This window comes from Lacerta agilis, chromosome 4, assembly GCF_009819535.1.
Source record: "Lacerta agilis isolate rLacAgi1 chromosome 4, rLacAgi1.pri, whole genome shotgun sequence".
Taxonomy (NCBI): Eukaryota; Metazoa; Chordata; class Lepidosauria; order Squamata; family Lacertidae; genus Lacerta; species Lacerta agilis.
In genome coordinates this window covers 56893109-56910523 of record NC_046315.1, presented here as the reverse complement: position 1 = coordinate 56910523, position 17415 = coordinate 56893109, and the positions used below count along the sequence as shown (strand labels likewise).

General features: G+C 43.3%; 1 protein-coding gene across 1 annotated transcript in view; it reads left to right on the top strand.

Moving 5' to 3' along the window:
• TSPAN7 (tetraspanin 7) overlaps positions 1 to 16164 on the top strand; it is a 75548-nt gene extending 59384 nt beyond the window's left edge. Inside the window, exons 4-8 of the mRNA XM_033147190.1 lie at positions 210 to 305; positions 1287 to 1442; positions 6414 to 6497; positions 13824 to 13896; positions 15098 to 16164. Of these exons, the coding sequence (XP_033003081.1) occupies positions 210 to 305; positions 1287 to 1442; positions 6414 to 6497; positions 13824 to 13892 (405 nt within the window). The 3' untranslated portion in view covers positions 13893 to 13896; positions 15098 to 16164. The remainder of the gene's footprint in view (positions 1 to 209; positions 306 to 1286; positions 1443 to 6413; positions 6498 to 13823; positions 13897 to 15097) is intronic.
• The last annotated feature ends 1251 nt before the right edge of the window (positions 16165 to 17415 follow it).

The window sequence follows — 17415 nt, the reverse complement described above, 5'->3', positions numbered from 1 at the left end:
TTCTAAGATAACTTTTGTCATTGCTGAATGTACACTTCAGGAGGAATGGCAGTTTCTTCTTTTTCTCCTGTGTCTAAAATCATTCATTTCTTTTTTAAAAAAAATCATTTCCCTGGTTGCTCATTCAGGCTAAGAACTTGAGCACTGGAAAATCTATTCTGCATATGGGTCCAATACAGCTTACCATAATGTCTAAATTTCCCTTTTAGATCAAGGACACGTTTCTTAGGACATACACTGAAGCCATCCAGAATTACAATGGAAATGATGAGAAGAGCCATGCAGTGGATGACGTACAGCAGAGTGTAAGTTCAAGGTTGCAACGACGTAAAACTAAAGCCAATACTCTTCTCCGGTTGCAACATAAGACTTGTCAGTTGTTCAAAATGTTGTCTGTGGATTGAACATAATCAATTGGTTGCAACACTTGAGCAGTCATTTTCATCATTCTAATTTCATTCACCGCTTTTTGCCTTACACTGACAAATCTCAGACATATAGGACCTGGTCTTCACTAAAGTAACCACTGGAAGCTGTTGCAGATTTTTGGCTGGGACAATCAGCTGTCATTGGATGCTGGGAAGGAAAATGGTGCTTTTAAATATGCATTTATCCATTTGTGATCCGTTAATGACCAGTTATTCCCAGTGTTAATGCTAAAGGCTAACCATTTATTGCCAGCATTTGATAACCTTACTATCTTTTGATCAGTGCTTGGGCACATGACTCATTGGTTACTCCCCAGCTCACTTGAGAAGCATTTGCCAAAGCACACTTGGAATGTTTGAAAATGTTTATTCTGTTCAAAAGCTCCAGAAGTCTGATGGTGCTTGTGGGCATGTGATGCTCTTTGTAGAAGGCCTGTAGTATATGCTTTGCAGGCAGAAGATCCCAGATTCAGTCTTTGGCATCTCCTAGTAGGGTTGGAAGGACCTCTCAACCAGTCAGTGTTGGCCAGGGATGAGGAATATGTGGCCTTCAGGACGTTGCTGGAGTCCAATTCCATCAACCTTAGGCAGTATAGCCAATAGTCTGGGATGGTGAGAATTGTGATCCAGCAATGCCTGGAAGGCCACAAGTTCCCCATCCCCACCACTACCATCGTATCCTGCCCAGGTAAGGCACAGCAATACCAGTGTCAAAAAGGCAGCTGTATGGATCTGCCCCTCTACAATGGCCGCTGCTGCTTTTTTTGTGATAGTTGGTATAGTTTAAAGTAAGGACATGAATTATTTCCTGCTTTTTCTAACTATGGTCTTACTACTATCCTTTCTGATTATTTTTAGCTGAGGTGCTGTGGTGTCCAGAACTACACCAACTGGAGTACTAGTCACTATTTTTACGAACATGGCATCCCCCCAAGCTGCTGCATGAACGCCACTGACTGCAATCCCTCAGACCTGGCCAACATCACCATTGCTGCTACTAAAATAAACCAGAAGGTATGGACCACTTTGCTTAGTTGCATATTTTTCAGGTTTCTCCATAACAAAAGGCAAAATGTCCTGAAAGGGGGGCACCTGGGGAATTAGCTGCAGTCTTACCCGTTCATCCTACTGCTTGGCTGTGTTCTAGAGCTGGTGTTTCTCATACTCCAACAGAGAAGAGATGTTTCTCCCATTTCCCATTGTTCCCTGAGCTAACTTCCCATGCCCCTGATGCTAATTCTGACAGAAAACTTCCTCCACAGAGGCAGAGCTGACAAGGCTGAAGAATGCAGGAAGTAGATTCAGATAACCTTGATAGTTATGCCAGTCACTGCGTCTGTCCTCACCTGTTGCTTTTTTTCAACATCTTGCAACTAGTTTTCTGAAAGATGTGCCATGTACTGGATGCTAACAGCCTACTTGAACTGAGAAAATAGAGATGATTGACATAAGAACCATGCTTCATTAGGCATGTTTACTACGCTTGTTATAATGCTATTGGAGTCGTGGAGCTGGAGGCAGAACACAGCAACATTTGACCTCGAGCCAAAAGGGATTGCAAAAAGCACAGCATTTTAGTGAGCATGAGTGAGAACAAACGAGATGAATAAACATATAGAAAATACGGGTTTATGCAACTCACAATTTATGTGACATATAAAAAATGAATAAATACCTCTTTAGTACTGGAACAGAACTTTTTTCTGTTCAGCCTGACTCTCATATAACAGCATTAATGTTGATTTACTGTATCCATTCCCTGTCATTTTGTTTACTTCTTCCAGTTTAACAGTTACACAATGAAATATTGTTACAATATGGAAAAATATACCGTGTTTCTCATAAAATAAGACACCGTCTTATATTTATTTTTCCTCAAAAACCCCCACTATGGCTTATTTTCAGGGGATGTCTTATTTTTTATTACCACAGATTTATAAACGGACCAAGTGAGAGCCATGAGAAGTACTAAATGTGGGTGCAGGCTGCCAAGACTGCACAGCTTATGTACATTCTCTGCTAAACTTTTTTTTTTCTTTAACACAAATACAGTGGTAAGTATTTTTTTTGGGGGGGGGGAGGAATTAAGTCCCAATCCCAAAAGTTTAACCTACAAGGATAGGGTCCCCCTGGAACCTAGGGAAAAGCCTAGCAAGTCCCCTGTCCAAAGTGTTGTGTCAAAATGGTGAAATAATAAAAAAACAGAAATTAAAAACTGTTTAGCCATGGGAGGGGGGAGGGGAGATACCCACTTATCTGGCTCGGGGCTCCGCGCAGCACGGTGCTGCTGCTCCTGGGTTCTGCTGCTGGGTCCCGCTGGCTCGGGGCTCCGCTCGGCGCTGCAACAGCAGCCAGTTGTGGGCGCCAAACTGGCAGCCCTCCTCGGCTGGGCCAGGCGGAGGCAAGGCTGCGGGCTCGGCGCGCTCCGATCGGCGCTGCAGCAGCAGCCAGTTGTGGGCGCCAAGCTGGCAGCCCTCCTCGGCTGGGCCAGGCGGAGGCAAGGCTGCGGGCTCGGCGCGCTCCGATCGGCGCTGCAGCAGCAGCCGCTTCCGGGCGCCGAGCCGGGAGCCCTCCTCGGCCGGGCCAGGCGGAGGCGAGGCTGCGGGCTCGGCGCGCTCCGATCGGCGCTGCAGCAGCAGCCGCTTCCGGGCGCCGAGCCGGGAGCCCTCCTCGGCCGGGCCAGGCGGAGGCGAGGCTGCGGGCTCGGCGCGCTCCGATCGGCGCTGCAGCAGCAGCCGCTTCCGGGCGCCGAACCAGCAGCCCTTCTTGGCCGGGCCAGGCGGAGGCGAGGCTGCGGGCTCGGCGCGCTCCGGTCGGCGCTGCAGCAGCAGCCGCTTCCGGGCGCCGAACCGGCAGCCCTCCTCGGCTGGGCCAGGCGGAGGCGAGGCTGCGGGCTCGGCGCGCTCCGATCGGCGCTGCAGCAGCAGCCGCTTCCGGGCGCCGAGCTGGCAGGCCGCCTCCTCCTCCTGCCGCGGCTCGTCACTCTCGCTCCATACGGCAACCGTGCAGTAAAGAAGATGGGCAGCAGCTGGAGGGCGGCTCCTCCAGCGGGAAGGAGGCTTGGAGGTGCGGGCAACCTCGCATCTTCCTTGGCGCCCTCCAGAATTGCGCCCAGCACTACGGCTTATTTTCGGGGTATGTCTTACATTTTGTGAACGGTTGAAAATCCTGCCATGGCTTATTTTATAGGGACGTCTTATTTTATGAGAAACACGGTAGGGGGGTTATTTTTTGTTTAAAGGTGACCTTTCTTAGTAGGTATATAAATGCAGTCACAAGTGAAAAGCTGTTATGATAAAAAGTGATAATAACTATAATTCTTCCTTTGAGATAAAGCTATTTCTCTCTCCTTATATAAAAACTGAGGGTGGCCATCTTCTTCAGTTTTGCTGGGGTGGGGGAGATTCTCCCCTGCTTAAGGATGGGGGCTCCTTGGTTATGATGTTATCATACAACCTGGGAGAATCTGGTTGCCCAGGCTAAAAAGCCTAGAAGACCTTTCCCATGCTGGCAGGTGCACAGGAAATGGGAAGCTGCACCAGGGCAACCCAGCTAGCATCTTTCATTTGGGCTCAGCAAATGGGCTGGCAAGTCCACAAGGCACCCTGAAGTGATTCCCATTTTGCAATGGGAAGGGAAAGAAGTGAAGTTGTAGCTCCCTTACACTCCTTTCATCCTGCCCAGTGTCGTTTTCTAACCAACATTTTTCAGGGTTTGGTTCTCCACAGCCATGCAAGATTGTTCTTCTCATTAGGGCGTGTTTCCCTTCCAAATATCATAGATTGCCTGGCAGGTGAGCATCTTGAAAGCCCAATGTGGAATTCGAGGGGTGGGGAGATGGAGCCCATCTGTGTATAATCACCAGTTAAATATAACATTAGATCAGTGGCGTAGCGAGGGCGGGGCATAGGGAGTGGGGCGCCCCGGGTTCCAGCCTAAGGAGGGTGACACTTTGTGCCGCTGCCACCCCTTGCGAGTGTGATTCCCAAGCCACCGCCTGGCAGCCCTTCCGCGCGAGCAGCCGCCGTACGGAAGGGGTGCCGGGCAGCAGCTTGGGAATCCGGGTGGACTGTGCAGCAGCCTGCACAGACTGCACATGTGCGGACATGTGCAGTCCGCCCAGGCTGCTGCGGACATGCGCGGTCCACCCAGACTCCCAAGCCGCTGCCCCCTTTTCCGTCCCTTCCGTGCGGCGGCTGCTCGTGTGGAAGGACTGCTGGGCGGCGGCTTGGGAGTCCGGGCGGACTGACTCCCAAGCAGCCGCCCAGCCACACCCACCGCAAGTGTGACTCCCAAGCCGCCACCCGGCAGCCCTTCTGTGCGAGCAGCCACCGCACGGAAGGGGTGCCGGATGGTGGATTGGGAGTCCGCCCGGGCTGCGCTTCGTAGTGCATGCGTCATGACATCATGACACATATGCTATGGAGCAAGGCCCTGCCCCTGGGGGTGCCGCTTGGCTTGCCACCCCCAGCAACCAAGCGACTCGCTTCGCCTCTGCATTAGATCAGTGCCCAATACCTTGATACTTATTTTCACGTTTCTAACATGAACTAATCCAGAGTCTTTTTGTGCTGAAGCCCTCTTTACAATATGACAAAAAATACTAGAGAGATGAGAATCATCACAGGCAATTCCAATGCTGTGGTCAAGGTGAATAGCAGGCCAGCTAGCTATTATCCCATATTGCTAGATTTAGCCCACATAGGCTATCAATCTGTATAACACAGGGTTAGAATGTCGGCTGTTGAATCCTTTTGTTCTCTCTTTTTCCTAACTCCTATGAGGTTCCTCCATGCTTAATTATTAACATCTGGCTCATCAAACAAGGCCTAAGATTATCTTTGCAAACAATTGATTTCCTATCCCAGCTCCCAAAGCTAGAGCAAAGGCACACAGGAACACTGATCGAGTAGGGAGAAGCTGACCTACTACAAGAATGAAGCTGGATTTAATGTAGATCAGATGAGGTTGTTTGTGGATTGCCCAAAGAGATGTATTTTTGTTTTTTGTTTTTTCTGTCCATCACCTCCTGTTATAGATTTAGACATATGCTTTATTCACAGAATAATGCCAAGAAGTTTAACTGTTATTAATCTCATCTTTAGAATATAGTTATTCATAACTACTGATGAGTCCATTTCCCCCCTAAAATATTGATAAGAGAATAGTTATATTAGGGTGAAAACAAGGAGTTTGTTCATTAATTATAAAATGTTCTCAGGAGAGACATATTTTGTCAGGTAATTTGTTGTGAATGTTGCAACAGTCTTTTTAAGAATACACAGTGCCAGCAGATGAATTAAAAAGAGTTATGAAATAGTGAGCAATACTGAATTCTGATGAGTTTCAGAAATGTTCACCGAAGTTGAGACCATTTGTACAGCATGAAGCATGGTTTTTTTTGTTTTGTTTTCAACCTTCAGACCCCTTATGCTGGGGTATTTTGATGCTTCAGGCTCATAGTCCCATTTAAGTTAGTGAGTCACCAAGCCAGGACATGAAGTTGTTAAGAGACCAGGCCTGATCTGGTGAAATCCACTGTCTAGTACTCTCAGTGAAGCCAGTGTGTGGAAGTTGTGGACACTCCCTTGTCTGTTTGAACATAAGCTTTCAGCAGGAATTTTTCAAATGCATTTTGTCCTAGTTTGCTAAATCTTTAGCTCATTTTCCCCAGACAAAAATGTATCCTTCTGATGCTGGCTGGGGCTGATGGGAGTTGTAGTCCAAATCATCTGGATGGCACCAGGTTGGGGAAATACTGCTTTAAAGAAAGATCCATTATGGTAACCATACCCTAAAATGTAAAGTTTGAAAAGTTGTATGCAGTTTATCAGATTCACTCAATCTTCCCGCAATCTTGGGTTACTCATTAGTATACTTTGTGGTGCTGAAGTGCATGTCAAACTGTCTAATCCTTCGTTGAACACTAAATCAGAGGCAAGTGGATATCCCTATCAAGAGTAATTGGCTGCTTTTTTTTCCCAGGGCTGTTACGATCTGATGACCAGTTTTATGGAGACAAATATGGGGATCATAGCTGGAGTGGCTTTTGGAATTGCATTCTCACAGGTATACATTTTTAGTGCTTTGAAGACAAGGTGTGTTTGCTTATTTCTTCAGCTTCTAGGAAGGATTAGAATAAGGGACATGCCTCTCAAACTGTTCATTAGTTCTTAGGGTCATCTGTTCATTGATTTTTCTTTTTCCAACTTAAATGGAGTTTCTCCTGGGGAATATCAGTTACAGCCCAACTAATGACTGCCTCAAGGGGGTGGGGAGGACCCTTCCATTGGGTCAAATAAAGGTTAACCTAATAAACCAATGGCTTAAATGGAGCGTAAACAACTCACATGCCAAGCAGTTGATCCATGACTTACATAGGTTTCCCCCCAGCCCAGAGCAGTCTTTTGCGTAAAGGAAATATCAGATTCAGAGAACCATCTTCTATGAAATGAAAGCAGATGCCAAGGTAGTCACATTCAAAGGTTCATATTAAGGGCCATCAACAGATAAATTTATTTCAGTTTTCACAATTAACATTTGTAATAAATAAAAGCGTATTTAGTGTAAATCCTGCATCTAAAAGTTAAGGTCTGAGCAATATGCTAGTTATGCTGTTTTCCTTGAGAATTTCTCCTTATTAACTAAATTTCTCTAACTGTAAACTAACTTCAGCTTCCTGCTACAAACAGGTTAGAGCAGTGTGTCCAGCTTCAAATGAAGTTAAGCTAAGGGATGCGGGTGGCGCTGTGGTCTAAACCACAGAGCCTAGGGCTTGCCGATCAGAAGGTCAGTGCAACGGGGTGAGCTCCCGTTGTTCAGTCCCAGCTCCTGCCAACCTAGCAGTTTGAAAGCACGTCAAAGTGCAAGTAGATAAATAGGTACTGCTCTGGCGGAAAGGTAAACGGCGTTTCCATGCGCTGCTCTGGTTTCTCCAGAAGCGGCTTAGTCATGCTGGCCACATGACCTGGAAAAACTGTCTGCAGACAAACATTGGCTCCCTTGGCCAGTAAAACGAGATGAGCGCCGCAACCCCAGAATCGTCCACGACTGGACTTAACGGTCAGGGGTCCCTTTACCTTTAATGGTACTTCCAGACATGGACAATTTAGTAGCACCCAGTCAAGCTGCTGTGCTTTAAGCTGAATAATTGGAATAGCAACTCTGCTTCTGGACTTCTGGAATCTAAAGTATATACTGTGGCAAAGTGGACAGCCTCCCTTTACCCAACTCCAAAGGTTGGAGTGTGGTTTTTTTTTTCACTGGGACCATGGTATGGTGGGAAAGTATTGAATGTTCCCTCATGCCTTGCTGCGCTCCCAATCATGATTGCCCAGCCCCACTGCAATTTAGGGAGGGGTCGAAAAAAGAAATGGATACAAAGGTAATGCAGTTTGGCAAGCGAAGGGTTAAGTAATATAACTGATTCCTAGAGAGGAGAAATGGACCAGAGAGAAGGAATTATCTAGAGCGGCATTTCCTAAACTTGGGTCTCCAGCTGTTTTTGGACTATACTGTACTTCTCATCCTCCCCGACTGCTGGTACTGCTAGCTAGGGATGATGGGAGTTGTAGTCCAACAACAGCTTGAGACCCAAGTTTGGGAAACCGATTAGACCTTATGCATCAAAACAGTTGCACACTTGAAGAAACTGTTTGGTTGTTCTACTGTGATTATAAAAAGTGGGGGCGGGAAGCAGGATTTATATCTGAAAAGAAATGGAAGCTGAAGAGGGAAAACATAGGAGGAGAATGTTTTGTTATGTTGTCATGCAGATACCATGTAAAATATGCATGTATGGGTTCATAGCAAATGCCCAGTGTGGAAACAACCTGATACTAATCACTGAAACATAATCCATAGAGTTGGTAGGTACTAAAGGTCATTTAGTTCAACCCACTGCCTAAAAGGAAGGATCATCCACACACCAACCACACTGTCTTCTTCTAAGTCAAATATGCAATACCTGGAGGTACACATACCCAGCGCACTTAGATTATATTAAGCATTGTTTATATAAAAACTAGCAGTTTTAAGAACTTATATAATAAATTAATAGAACAACAACATAATAATAGGTGATTCTGTGTAACCTAGTAAGGTTGATTGGAAGTAGATTCAGGGAAAGGAAAGGAAGCACTTCTTAACACAACTTCTTAACACAACATATGGAGTTTACTACCTCCAAACATTTAAAAGGTTTTTAAAAAAAGGATTAAACAAATTCATGTTAATTTAAGTTAAATCTGTTGGTGCACTTTCCATGGCAGGTAAATGCAACCTCTGTCTTCAGAGATTATATGTCTTGGAACACAGGTAGAGAAATTGCTGCTCTCCAGATACCCCACCTAGTGGTGCAGCAGTAAAAATGCTAGCACATTTGCAAAGCTAAGCAGGTTCCAGTATGCTTTCAAATTGGATGGGGAACCACGTGTTGTGATTCCTGCATTGTTGGGAGTTGGACTAGATGACCCTTGGGCCTCTTCCAACTCTACAGTTCCATGATTCTTTGTTGTTCGACTACAACTCCCACCCATCACCCCTGATCATGGACTACACTGGCTGGGACTGGCAGGTATTGGAGACTAACATGGAAGGGTCACAGGTCTTAGATGCTGGGGACAAACAGGGCACAAGACTTGTCACGCCTGGCTTCTGAGCTTCCCAGAAGCATCTCTGGCAGACTGCTGTTGGAAATCACATTGTTGGGTTTAGTGGACCTTTTGTTCTGATCCAACAGAATTGTTCTTATGTTCTTATCTTACCCTTCCTCCTGATAGTGCTGAAAAGAGGAGCAAAGATACACTGTACTTTTGCAAGAGGACTGTTGGTAATTTGGGGGGGAGATTGATTATGTATGACAGGATGCAAGAGATAACTGCTACTTACTTAGTACTTTATACCCCACTTTTATATCCCACTCAAGGCAGTGAACATAGGATTCCCAAGTGACCTCCCACCCAGTGGCCATATCCCATGTCCTGAGATCACGCCATGTATAATTAATTTTCTTGCATTTCTGTGCATGATCTTTCTGCATTGCTATTGGCAAAGATCTATTGTCCGTAGCAATCTGTTCTCAAGCCAGCTTTGGCGCAGCTTGATTTCCAGTGGAACGTTACACAAGCATACTTTTAAGTGGCACATCATGAAGACATCCCTTTGGGCTTGTTCTGCACATGGGAAGAGATTCCTTACCTCTGCTTACCTCCCCCTCTATGTCAGACAATAAAATGTAACTGTATACCGCACCCTTTCATTATTTAATCTGTTTCCATGCTCTTAAGTAAAAAAATGACAGCATTTTCTTAGTAATCAGTAGTACAAGGACACATCAAACAGCACTGTGCCTTTAACTCTGGGGGAAGTTAATCTGCTATGAAGAAACCATCCCAGTTGTTTTTTTTGCTTCTGCACAATTGAGTGTTTTCCACTTCTCTTTGCTTAAGTAGCTAGACTCGAGATGGTTCAGCTTGTGAAAAATGAAGCTTTTTGAAACTAGAAGAAGAAGAAGTCATAAAAGTGGCCACAATAAGAGTGTCCTGCTGCACACTTTCTTTAAGCACACATTTGGGGGTGGGATGGGCTGTGCCTTGGGCCTAAAAGTGTCTGTACAATTCTCATTTTGCACACTCTTCTGTAGAAGAGACACCCGTGAACCCTTCAGAGATTGTTTTGTTTTGCTTTAAAATGGTATCGGTCCTTTCAGTTGGAATAACTTTTAATTAGAATGCATTCTTCATAGAAAATGAAGGACCAAACCAAGCTGCACATGGTAAAGTCTAAATTGTCAAACATTGTGTGTGTTTCAGAAAAGTGACAGCAACCTTCAACATATAATGCTGGTAGACATTTTCCTGTTAGTCCCCAAGTTGTCCTTGTACATTTAGGAAAAAGAATTGTACAGAGTGTAGCTAGGGGTTTAAAAGGTCACTGGTATGCCCTTTGTAAAATGGAATTGCAACCAGGTTACTCATTAAATGGGGACAAATTATAGTACAGCTTTACAGCAGTGTTGACCTGCTTTTAATGGGGAATACAGAGCCCAGGCACTTATTTGTAAATGTATTGGAAATCAATTTTACAACCATTCATTTTCAAACAGTGGAGACCTGGTGTATTTCACATGCATCATTTTATTGCTTTGTATTTTTTAATTGGTAATTTAATTGTCAAAGTAAATTTAAGTATTTGTACATTGACCGAGTGAGATACAGTTCTTCAACAAATAGAACTGTTCTGATCTGGGGATTCAATATGGATCTCAATGAAGACAGCAGTTCTAACCCCACTTACCTGGGAATAAGCCCCATTGAATTTAATAGGACTTACTTCTGAGAAGTCATGGTTAAGACTGCACTGTTAGTCATACTGAAACTGAGTAGATCCACTGAAATCAGTGGGCCTTAAGTTAGTCATTATGCAGTAGCAGTTGGCAGGGCGGTGCAGTGCAGGCAAGGCGGTGTTGCTCACCTGCCTTCCCAACTCTGAGCATTGCTGCTGGTGGTTCGTGAGAGGGGCAATGTGCAGGGAGCACAGCACAGATGCAGCAGCAGAGCCAGTCCAATGCTTCTGCTACAGTACCTGCACTATGCTGAGTTGCCCGCTCCCCCGTGCTTTGCCCCTCCCACTTTCAGGAATCAGCAGCAATTTTCGGTGACAATGCTGCCTTCACTGTGCTACCCCATTGACTACTACTGTCATAATGTACGCTTTAATGATTCAGTGGGTCTACTCAAAGTATGCCTGAGTTCAGGCCATAGTTCATTGGAGACAAAAGTGGAATATAAAATTGGATGCTGAGAATTAATTGCAGCCTGAATACAGGTTTAGTTTTGGGCATGAGAAAGGATATCTAATTATTAATATGCCCGCAATCTTTGTGACTGACTAGAGCTTACCACCCACTGCTTTTGGTTTTAAAAACAAAACACACAGACTCTGCCACTACCACCAGTCAAATACATTATAATCTTCCTTAAATTAAGCATACTCCTTACCAGCAAAACAAGGCTGTCAAGTATTTCTGTTATATCCAGCTTTCATTGAATGCTGAAGGCACACCTCTTTACCCTGGCCTTTAACATCTGCTTATCTGTGTTTTCAGTACTCGCTCTATTCCTGTGACTGTAATCTGTTTTAACTGTTTTTAATTCTGAATTTTAAATTGTTGTAACCCACCCTGGAGCCTGCTGGATAATAAATGTATTATTATTGTTATTAGGCTTTTTGCAAAATGGCAAATTGATTTAGTCATTCCAGAGGCAATTAATACATAAGCATTTTGATAAGGTAACAGTTCTCCTCAATCATAATGTTTGTTGTGAACGAAACAGTGGAATGTATACTCAATTAAAGCATGTTGTTGTTGTTATTGAAAAAACACATCTCCCCAGAATACCTTATTTGATTAAATGTATAGCATATTAAATGGTTAACCTGAGCTGTCAAGAAATGTACAGGGGTTATAGGTGAGCATTGACTGTGCTATGAACTGGATAGCCAAATATATCACCTGGCATTCTAGTAGATGCTTGGCATGCATAGAAAGCAAATGACTGTGGTGGACCTCACTACAATTTTACTTTGTAGATGACAACTGATGCCTTCTGTTTTTAGTTATATGCACAGTGTAGAATATCTTTTAAAAATTGAACTAAAAGTGCAGCTGTATTTTACTTTAGTATTGTCAGTTGTCTGTCATTGGTAAACTCTGCACTTGTGAAATGTAGGTTTGTAGCAGAGATCATTTAAAACATTGTTCTGGTTATGCAGACAACATTCAGAGAATGTCACAAGGAAATGAGTGGAAAGTTGTTTGGAGGGGGCCATCTAGAATGAAGACAACCAGTGCGCAACCTGCTCACTTAAGTGGATCACAGAAATACAAAACAGAGCAGTCTAAGGGATTTTGGGTGTTCTAGAATGGAGGAATGCACCCCACAGTGGGAACTGAAAAAGGCAATGTGTCATGGCAGCCAAGAGTCCTCCAAACTGCAAGTGCCAGGTTGGACAGATGGAGTGTAGGATGAAATGTAACACTGAACCCCTTTGGAAGATTAATCTGATTGAGAGTAACTGGCTCTAGAGTACTGGGATTAAGTGCAAACAGGAACACTTTAATTACTAGTACCTTTTAGTCTGTTTTCTTGAACACTTTTGCATTCTATTATACTCTATGGCCAAGTTGCAGAAAAGTGCCACGACTCATGACCACTTAATATGAGATGTCTTGAATGAAGTGAAAAGGCACCAGCACAACTCCGCGAACAGCTCTGAATGTTAAAACCAAAGCAAGAGTATATATTCCCTGAGCAATAACCTGTGGTTGTCAAATAACATAGAATGAACTGAGTGCTACCAGCCTCTTCTGCTAGTGGCAATTGATTAGAATGTCTAATAAAAAGAGCTCGCATAAGAAAGTAGTGCAGACTGTAATCACACAGTCTGTACAACATCCATGTGCTTCAAGATAAATGCCAAAGTGATTGCACAGGTGTCTGGCAATGTCTGTAACATCTGAAGTCACTTTGTGTATCTGACCCACTGCTTTTGACACACCAACATGGCAGGGAGTAGAAACAACCTGTGAGGCACATTGCTATGTCTTAACTAAGTACTGTGTAAAGCAGGAAGACCTGGAGCTCATTGTGCAGATGTCAGCACAGTGAGCACTCCAGAGACCACACTGGTCTGGAGGCTCTGTGTCAATGCATAGCGGGAAAACAGTGACCCATATTACAGTACGATTTTCATGGATTCTTTGCTGACACATAACTAGTGTTTAACTGATCTCAGAGATCTTGTATAGCTCAGTTGGTTAGAGCGTAGTGCTGATAACACCAAGGTTGCAGGTTCAATCCCCATATGCGGCAGCTGCATATTTCTGCATTGTATGGGGTTCGACTAGATGATCCTTGGGGTCCCTTCCAACTCTACAGTTCTATGATTCTACCTTCATGAGCATATCATAAGATGCCTAAAAGACGAGAAGCCAAAGAACAACAGATTGTTTTGCAGATACAGCCTTTTTTCAATGTGTAAATATTGAAGGTGAGCTGTAACCATTGGGGAGGGATGCATATGTCAGGAAGTTGATAGGAATAACACATATATACCTGTATTGTATAAATAAAGCAAGTCAAAAAGACTTTTGATTTCTTAGAAACAAATACTGTATAACGAAAGTGAAGTTGCCTGGGTGGGAGATACTTTACAGGAGCTGATGCTTCGCAATTGCATTGATTCTGTGCTTCTATTGTGCCTATTGACTTAAATATATAATATTTGTGTATTTAAATATTTTAAGGGATCAAATAAATAAATAATCCTCTGAAGAATTTCACAGTGACACTGGACTACATGTATGATATTTTCTCTTTCTCTCTCTAACAGTTGATTGGAATGCTGTTGGCATGTTGCCTGTCCCGATTTATTACTGCCAATCAGTACGAGATGGTGTAACAAGGTGGGTCTGTATATTGCTGTATGCAGGATGTCCTTCCCAAAGTGACTCTGATGCCTTGCTTTTCTGCTTATGAAAGGCATTGCATAGCTGCTTGTATTAAGTATAGTCAGCTGCTTGTACTAAGTACACAGTTTTTGCAGCTGGGATGAAAATAGTATAATCAGAGTTAGTCAGAGTGGCATTATTATTATTATTATTAAAAATTAAAAATCCTAAGTAGATTTCTTGATTCAGGCAATATACTGGATATGTTTTTGTAACATTAAAACAAAAACAAACAAAAGACTTAACAATATCTGCATATCTACTTAGATGGAGGTGTCACAGAATTCAGTGGGGTTTACTCCCAGGAAAGAGTTTACAGGATTTCAATCTTCTGAAGCAAAATATTACTTACATTGCTATTCTGTGGTTTATTTCAATTAATTCATTAACCAGTTAGAAGCAAAGCAGCTAACCTACATGAAAACCACAGGGGCAGATCATTAGGAGATTTGGAGTTAGCTGATGACACTTGCTTTCCTTTACATCTTGGCCCAGAGAGGCTGTGAAGGTTCTAAACCAGTGATGGACTAGATGTGGGTTAAGAACCTGTAACGTAGTTTGGACAAGGTAGAAGTGCTCCCAGACAGTAGGACTGCTGATCTGGCAATAGGGGTTCAGCATGTTGGTCTCCTCTTGGAAAACCAGGTTTGCAGTTTCAGGATGCTGTTAGTCCTGACCATGCTCCTGATTTCCCAGATGACTGCTGCAGTCCAGAGCACTTTTCCTTTGTATAGCTGGAGCACCAACTACAGTATACCCATTTATGGAAAGGATGGACCTGTGTAGCTCAGCTGATTAGAGTGTGGTGCTGATAATGCCAAGGTTGCCCGTTCAATCCCTGTATGGGACAGCTACATATTCCTGCATTGCAGGGGCGTGGACTAGATGACACTCGTGGTCCCTTTCACCTCTACAATTCTGTGATTCTAATTATAATGGAACTAGATATTGTGCTTCTATTTGTTAATGTTTTCACAATATAGGGTTTGATCCAAAGGTGTTCTTTTCCCATGGGAGGAACGTTCTTCCATTAGAGGAAAGGAACCTTTGATCTAAATCAAAGCATCCTTACTTTCAAAAGAGGATTTTTATGGTTGATGGTAACTAAAACAATCCCTTGTTCTCTCTCCCACCCACCCCTTTCTGTGCTTTCCAGGGGTGTCAAATACAGTGCCTGTTTTCAATCAGGAACTGGATAATTCTTGGAAGACTTCTAAAGAATGTTAGAGCACATACACAACTACACATATACACACACATAAAGCCACCACCTTCTAAACTCTGTACCATGCGTAGTGTACCATTCCGTGAAGTACTGTTGTGCCGCAAAAGTAGCCTGAACCATTCAGCATCCAGTACTGTACACTCCATCCTGAAGGCTCTGCATATGATGGCACTATATGTATGTTCTTGGTCAGACTGTAGTTGCATTGTAAAGTTAACAGAGGTAATTTATTAACAGCAATGATTGGGCTGTGCATGTAGTGACTGGAGGGCGAGATTAGCCTTTCACTATGGTTAATAAATGTCGCACACATCCATATTAAACTTGTATACAAATATATAAATATATATATATATATATTATTTGGTTTTTCAGATTTTTAATTTCTTGATTTTTGTTTACTGCTTTACTAAAGTTTTTCCAATGTACCCACTCCCTCCCCCACAACTGCCCCAAGAAGAAATCAATTACATAACTCATGAAGATACTTGAAAAAAGTCCAAAATCTGCTTGAGAGAAATTGTTCTTTTGATGTTCTGCTGCACCTTTGATTCTTAATGTTGTACACCTAGTGGGTTGCCAGTAGGCCTTTGTCTAGTGCATTCTGCCTCTGAATCTGAACCTGTGTAATACTTACTAAGCTGTGTTTGTTTGCTTACTGTGAAACCAGTAATTTCTGCTTTTTAAAAAAATAGATAATTATGAACTACTCAAACTGTGCCGTAACACTACTTTCTTCTCCGTCCTTTTATTTCTTTTACTATCCTTTTGCATTGAAGTTGCCACCAAATACATTGTCAAATCAATCAAACTTATGGGGGGGGGGGGGGAAGTGTGTGTGGAATATTTTTTGGGGTTGGGGAGAAAAAGTTTAAGACCTTTTTAAAAAAGAATAGGAATTTTTAAATAAGGCCTCTGTCTAGCATGCCAACAAGAATGCATTGATATTGTGAGTATTTGTGATATACATATTAATAAATGGAACCATTACGGATTTCTACTGGCCTCCATTTTATTTTTCAGCAATTACACAGACTTCTTTTTTTCAATGGCAATGTTATGAAAGCCTGTATGTGCAAAACATTCCTTCCTACCTCATTTCACACACACACACCCCATCACTCTGATGGAGCATCATCTGAACATGGTTTATTTCAGGGCTTGGAAGTGTACATGTGAACTTTATGTTCACACCGGATAGGGTAGCACTTCAGTTATCATCCAATTTAGGGCGGAGGGCACAAATCGGTTATGGAAAATTGCAACAACATAAAATACACTGCCCTACAGCAATTTGACAACAACATTGTCTGGTTTCTCCATATTGTTAATTCTGGAGAAAAGAGATATTACAAGCTGTATGTATATTCAACATTGGGTTGCTGCCCCACATATGTCTGAAAATCTTACAACTGCAGATGTGATTCAAAGTGTGTATGTATGACATAATTGTTTTCTATTTCTCATATATAATGCATTTGCCTAGTATTCATAATTAAATTGCTTCTTTAGATGGCATGCACATACCAGATACTACCAATTTCACCGTGTAAATATGTTCACTACCTGAACATTAAAAGTATGCTTGAAAGTGACACAAGTACAAAATGCAATAGCAAGCTGTTAATTTGAGTGAAGATAAAGGAGCATCTGGACGCATCTCAGCTGAAAGAGACATTCATGACTGTGCAGCCTCCTGAAAGCACTGGTGCTTTGATAAACGTTTAGCACCAAGGTTCACTGGAGAAGCGGACCCTGCTTCTTGGCTCCTACTGTCCCCTAGTGCAGCAGCACCAGAATCGCTAATTATGATTGAGTAAAACAATTTAGGTCAGGTCTTGAGAGGTCCCTGGGGCAATTTTGCAGCCTCATTTCCCTGCCTGGCAGGATGTCTGCCTTGAGGTTCTGACTCAGAATCCCAGTCACCCAGTCAGGGGAGAGACAACGATGCTGGGCCCTGCATGGTGCCCCTAAGCTCTGGCAGTAGCAGCACTGCTGCGTACCAGCATGATCTGCCAAGTGGGCAATACTCTGATGCTCAGGGGGATAAGCCCTTCTTTCTCAGCCAGATTAATTAGGTCATGAGGAAAAGGAGCTGGAAATTTGCAATCAGCTCATAAGGAAATGGAAGCATCAGTTAGCTCCAGCGGCGTAGCAAGCCCAGACTGCACTGGTGCAAAAAAAAAAAGGCACCTGTACAGACTGCGCATGTGCGGCATCCCGTGTGTGCGCACTATGTACAGAATGCT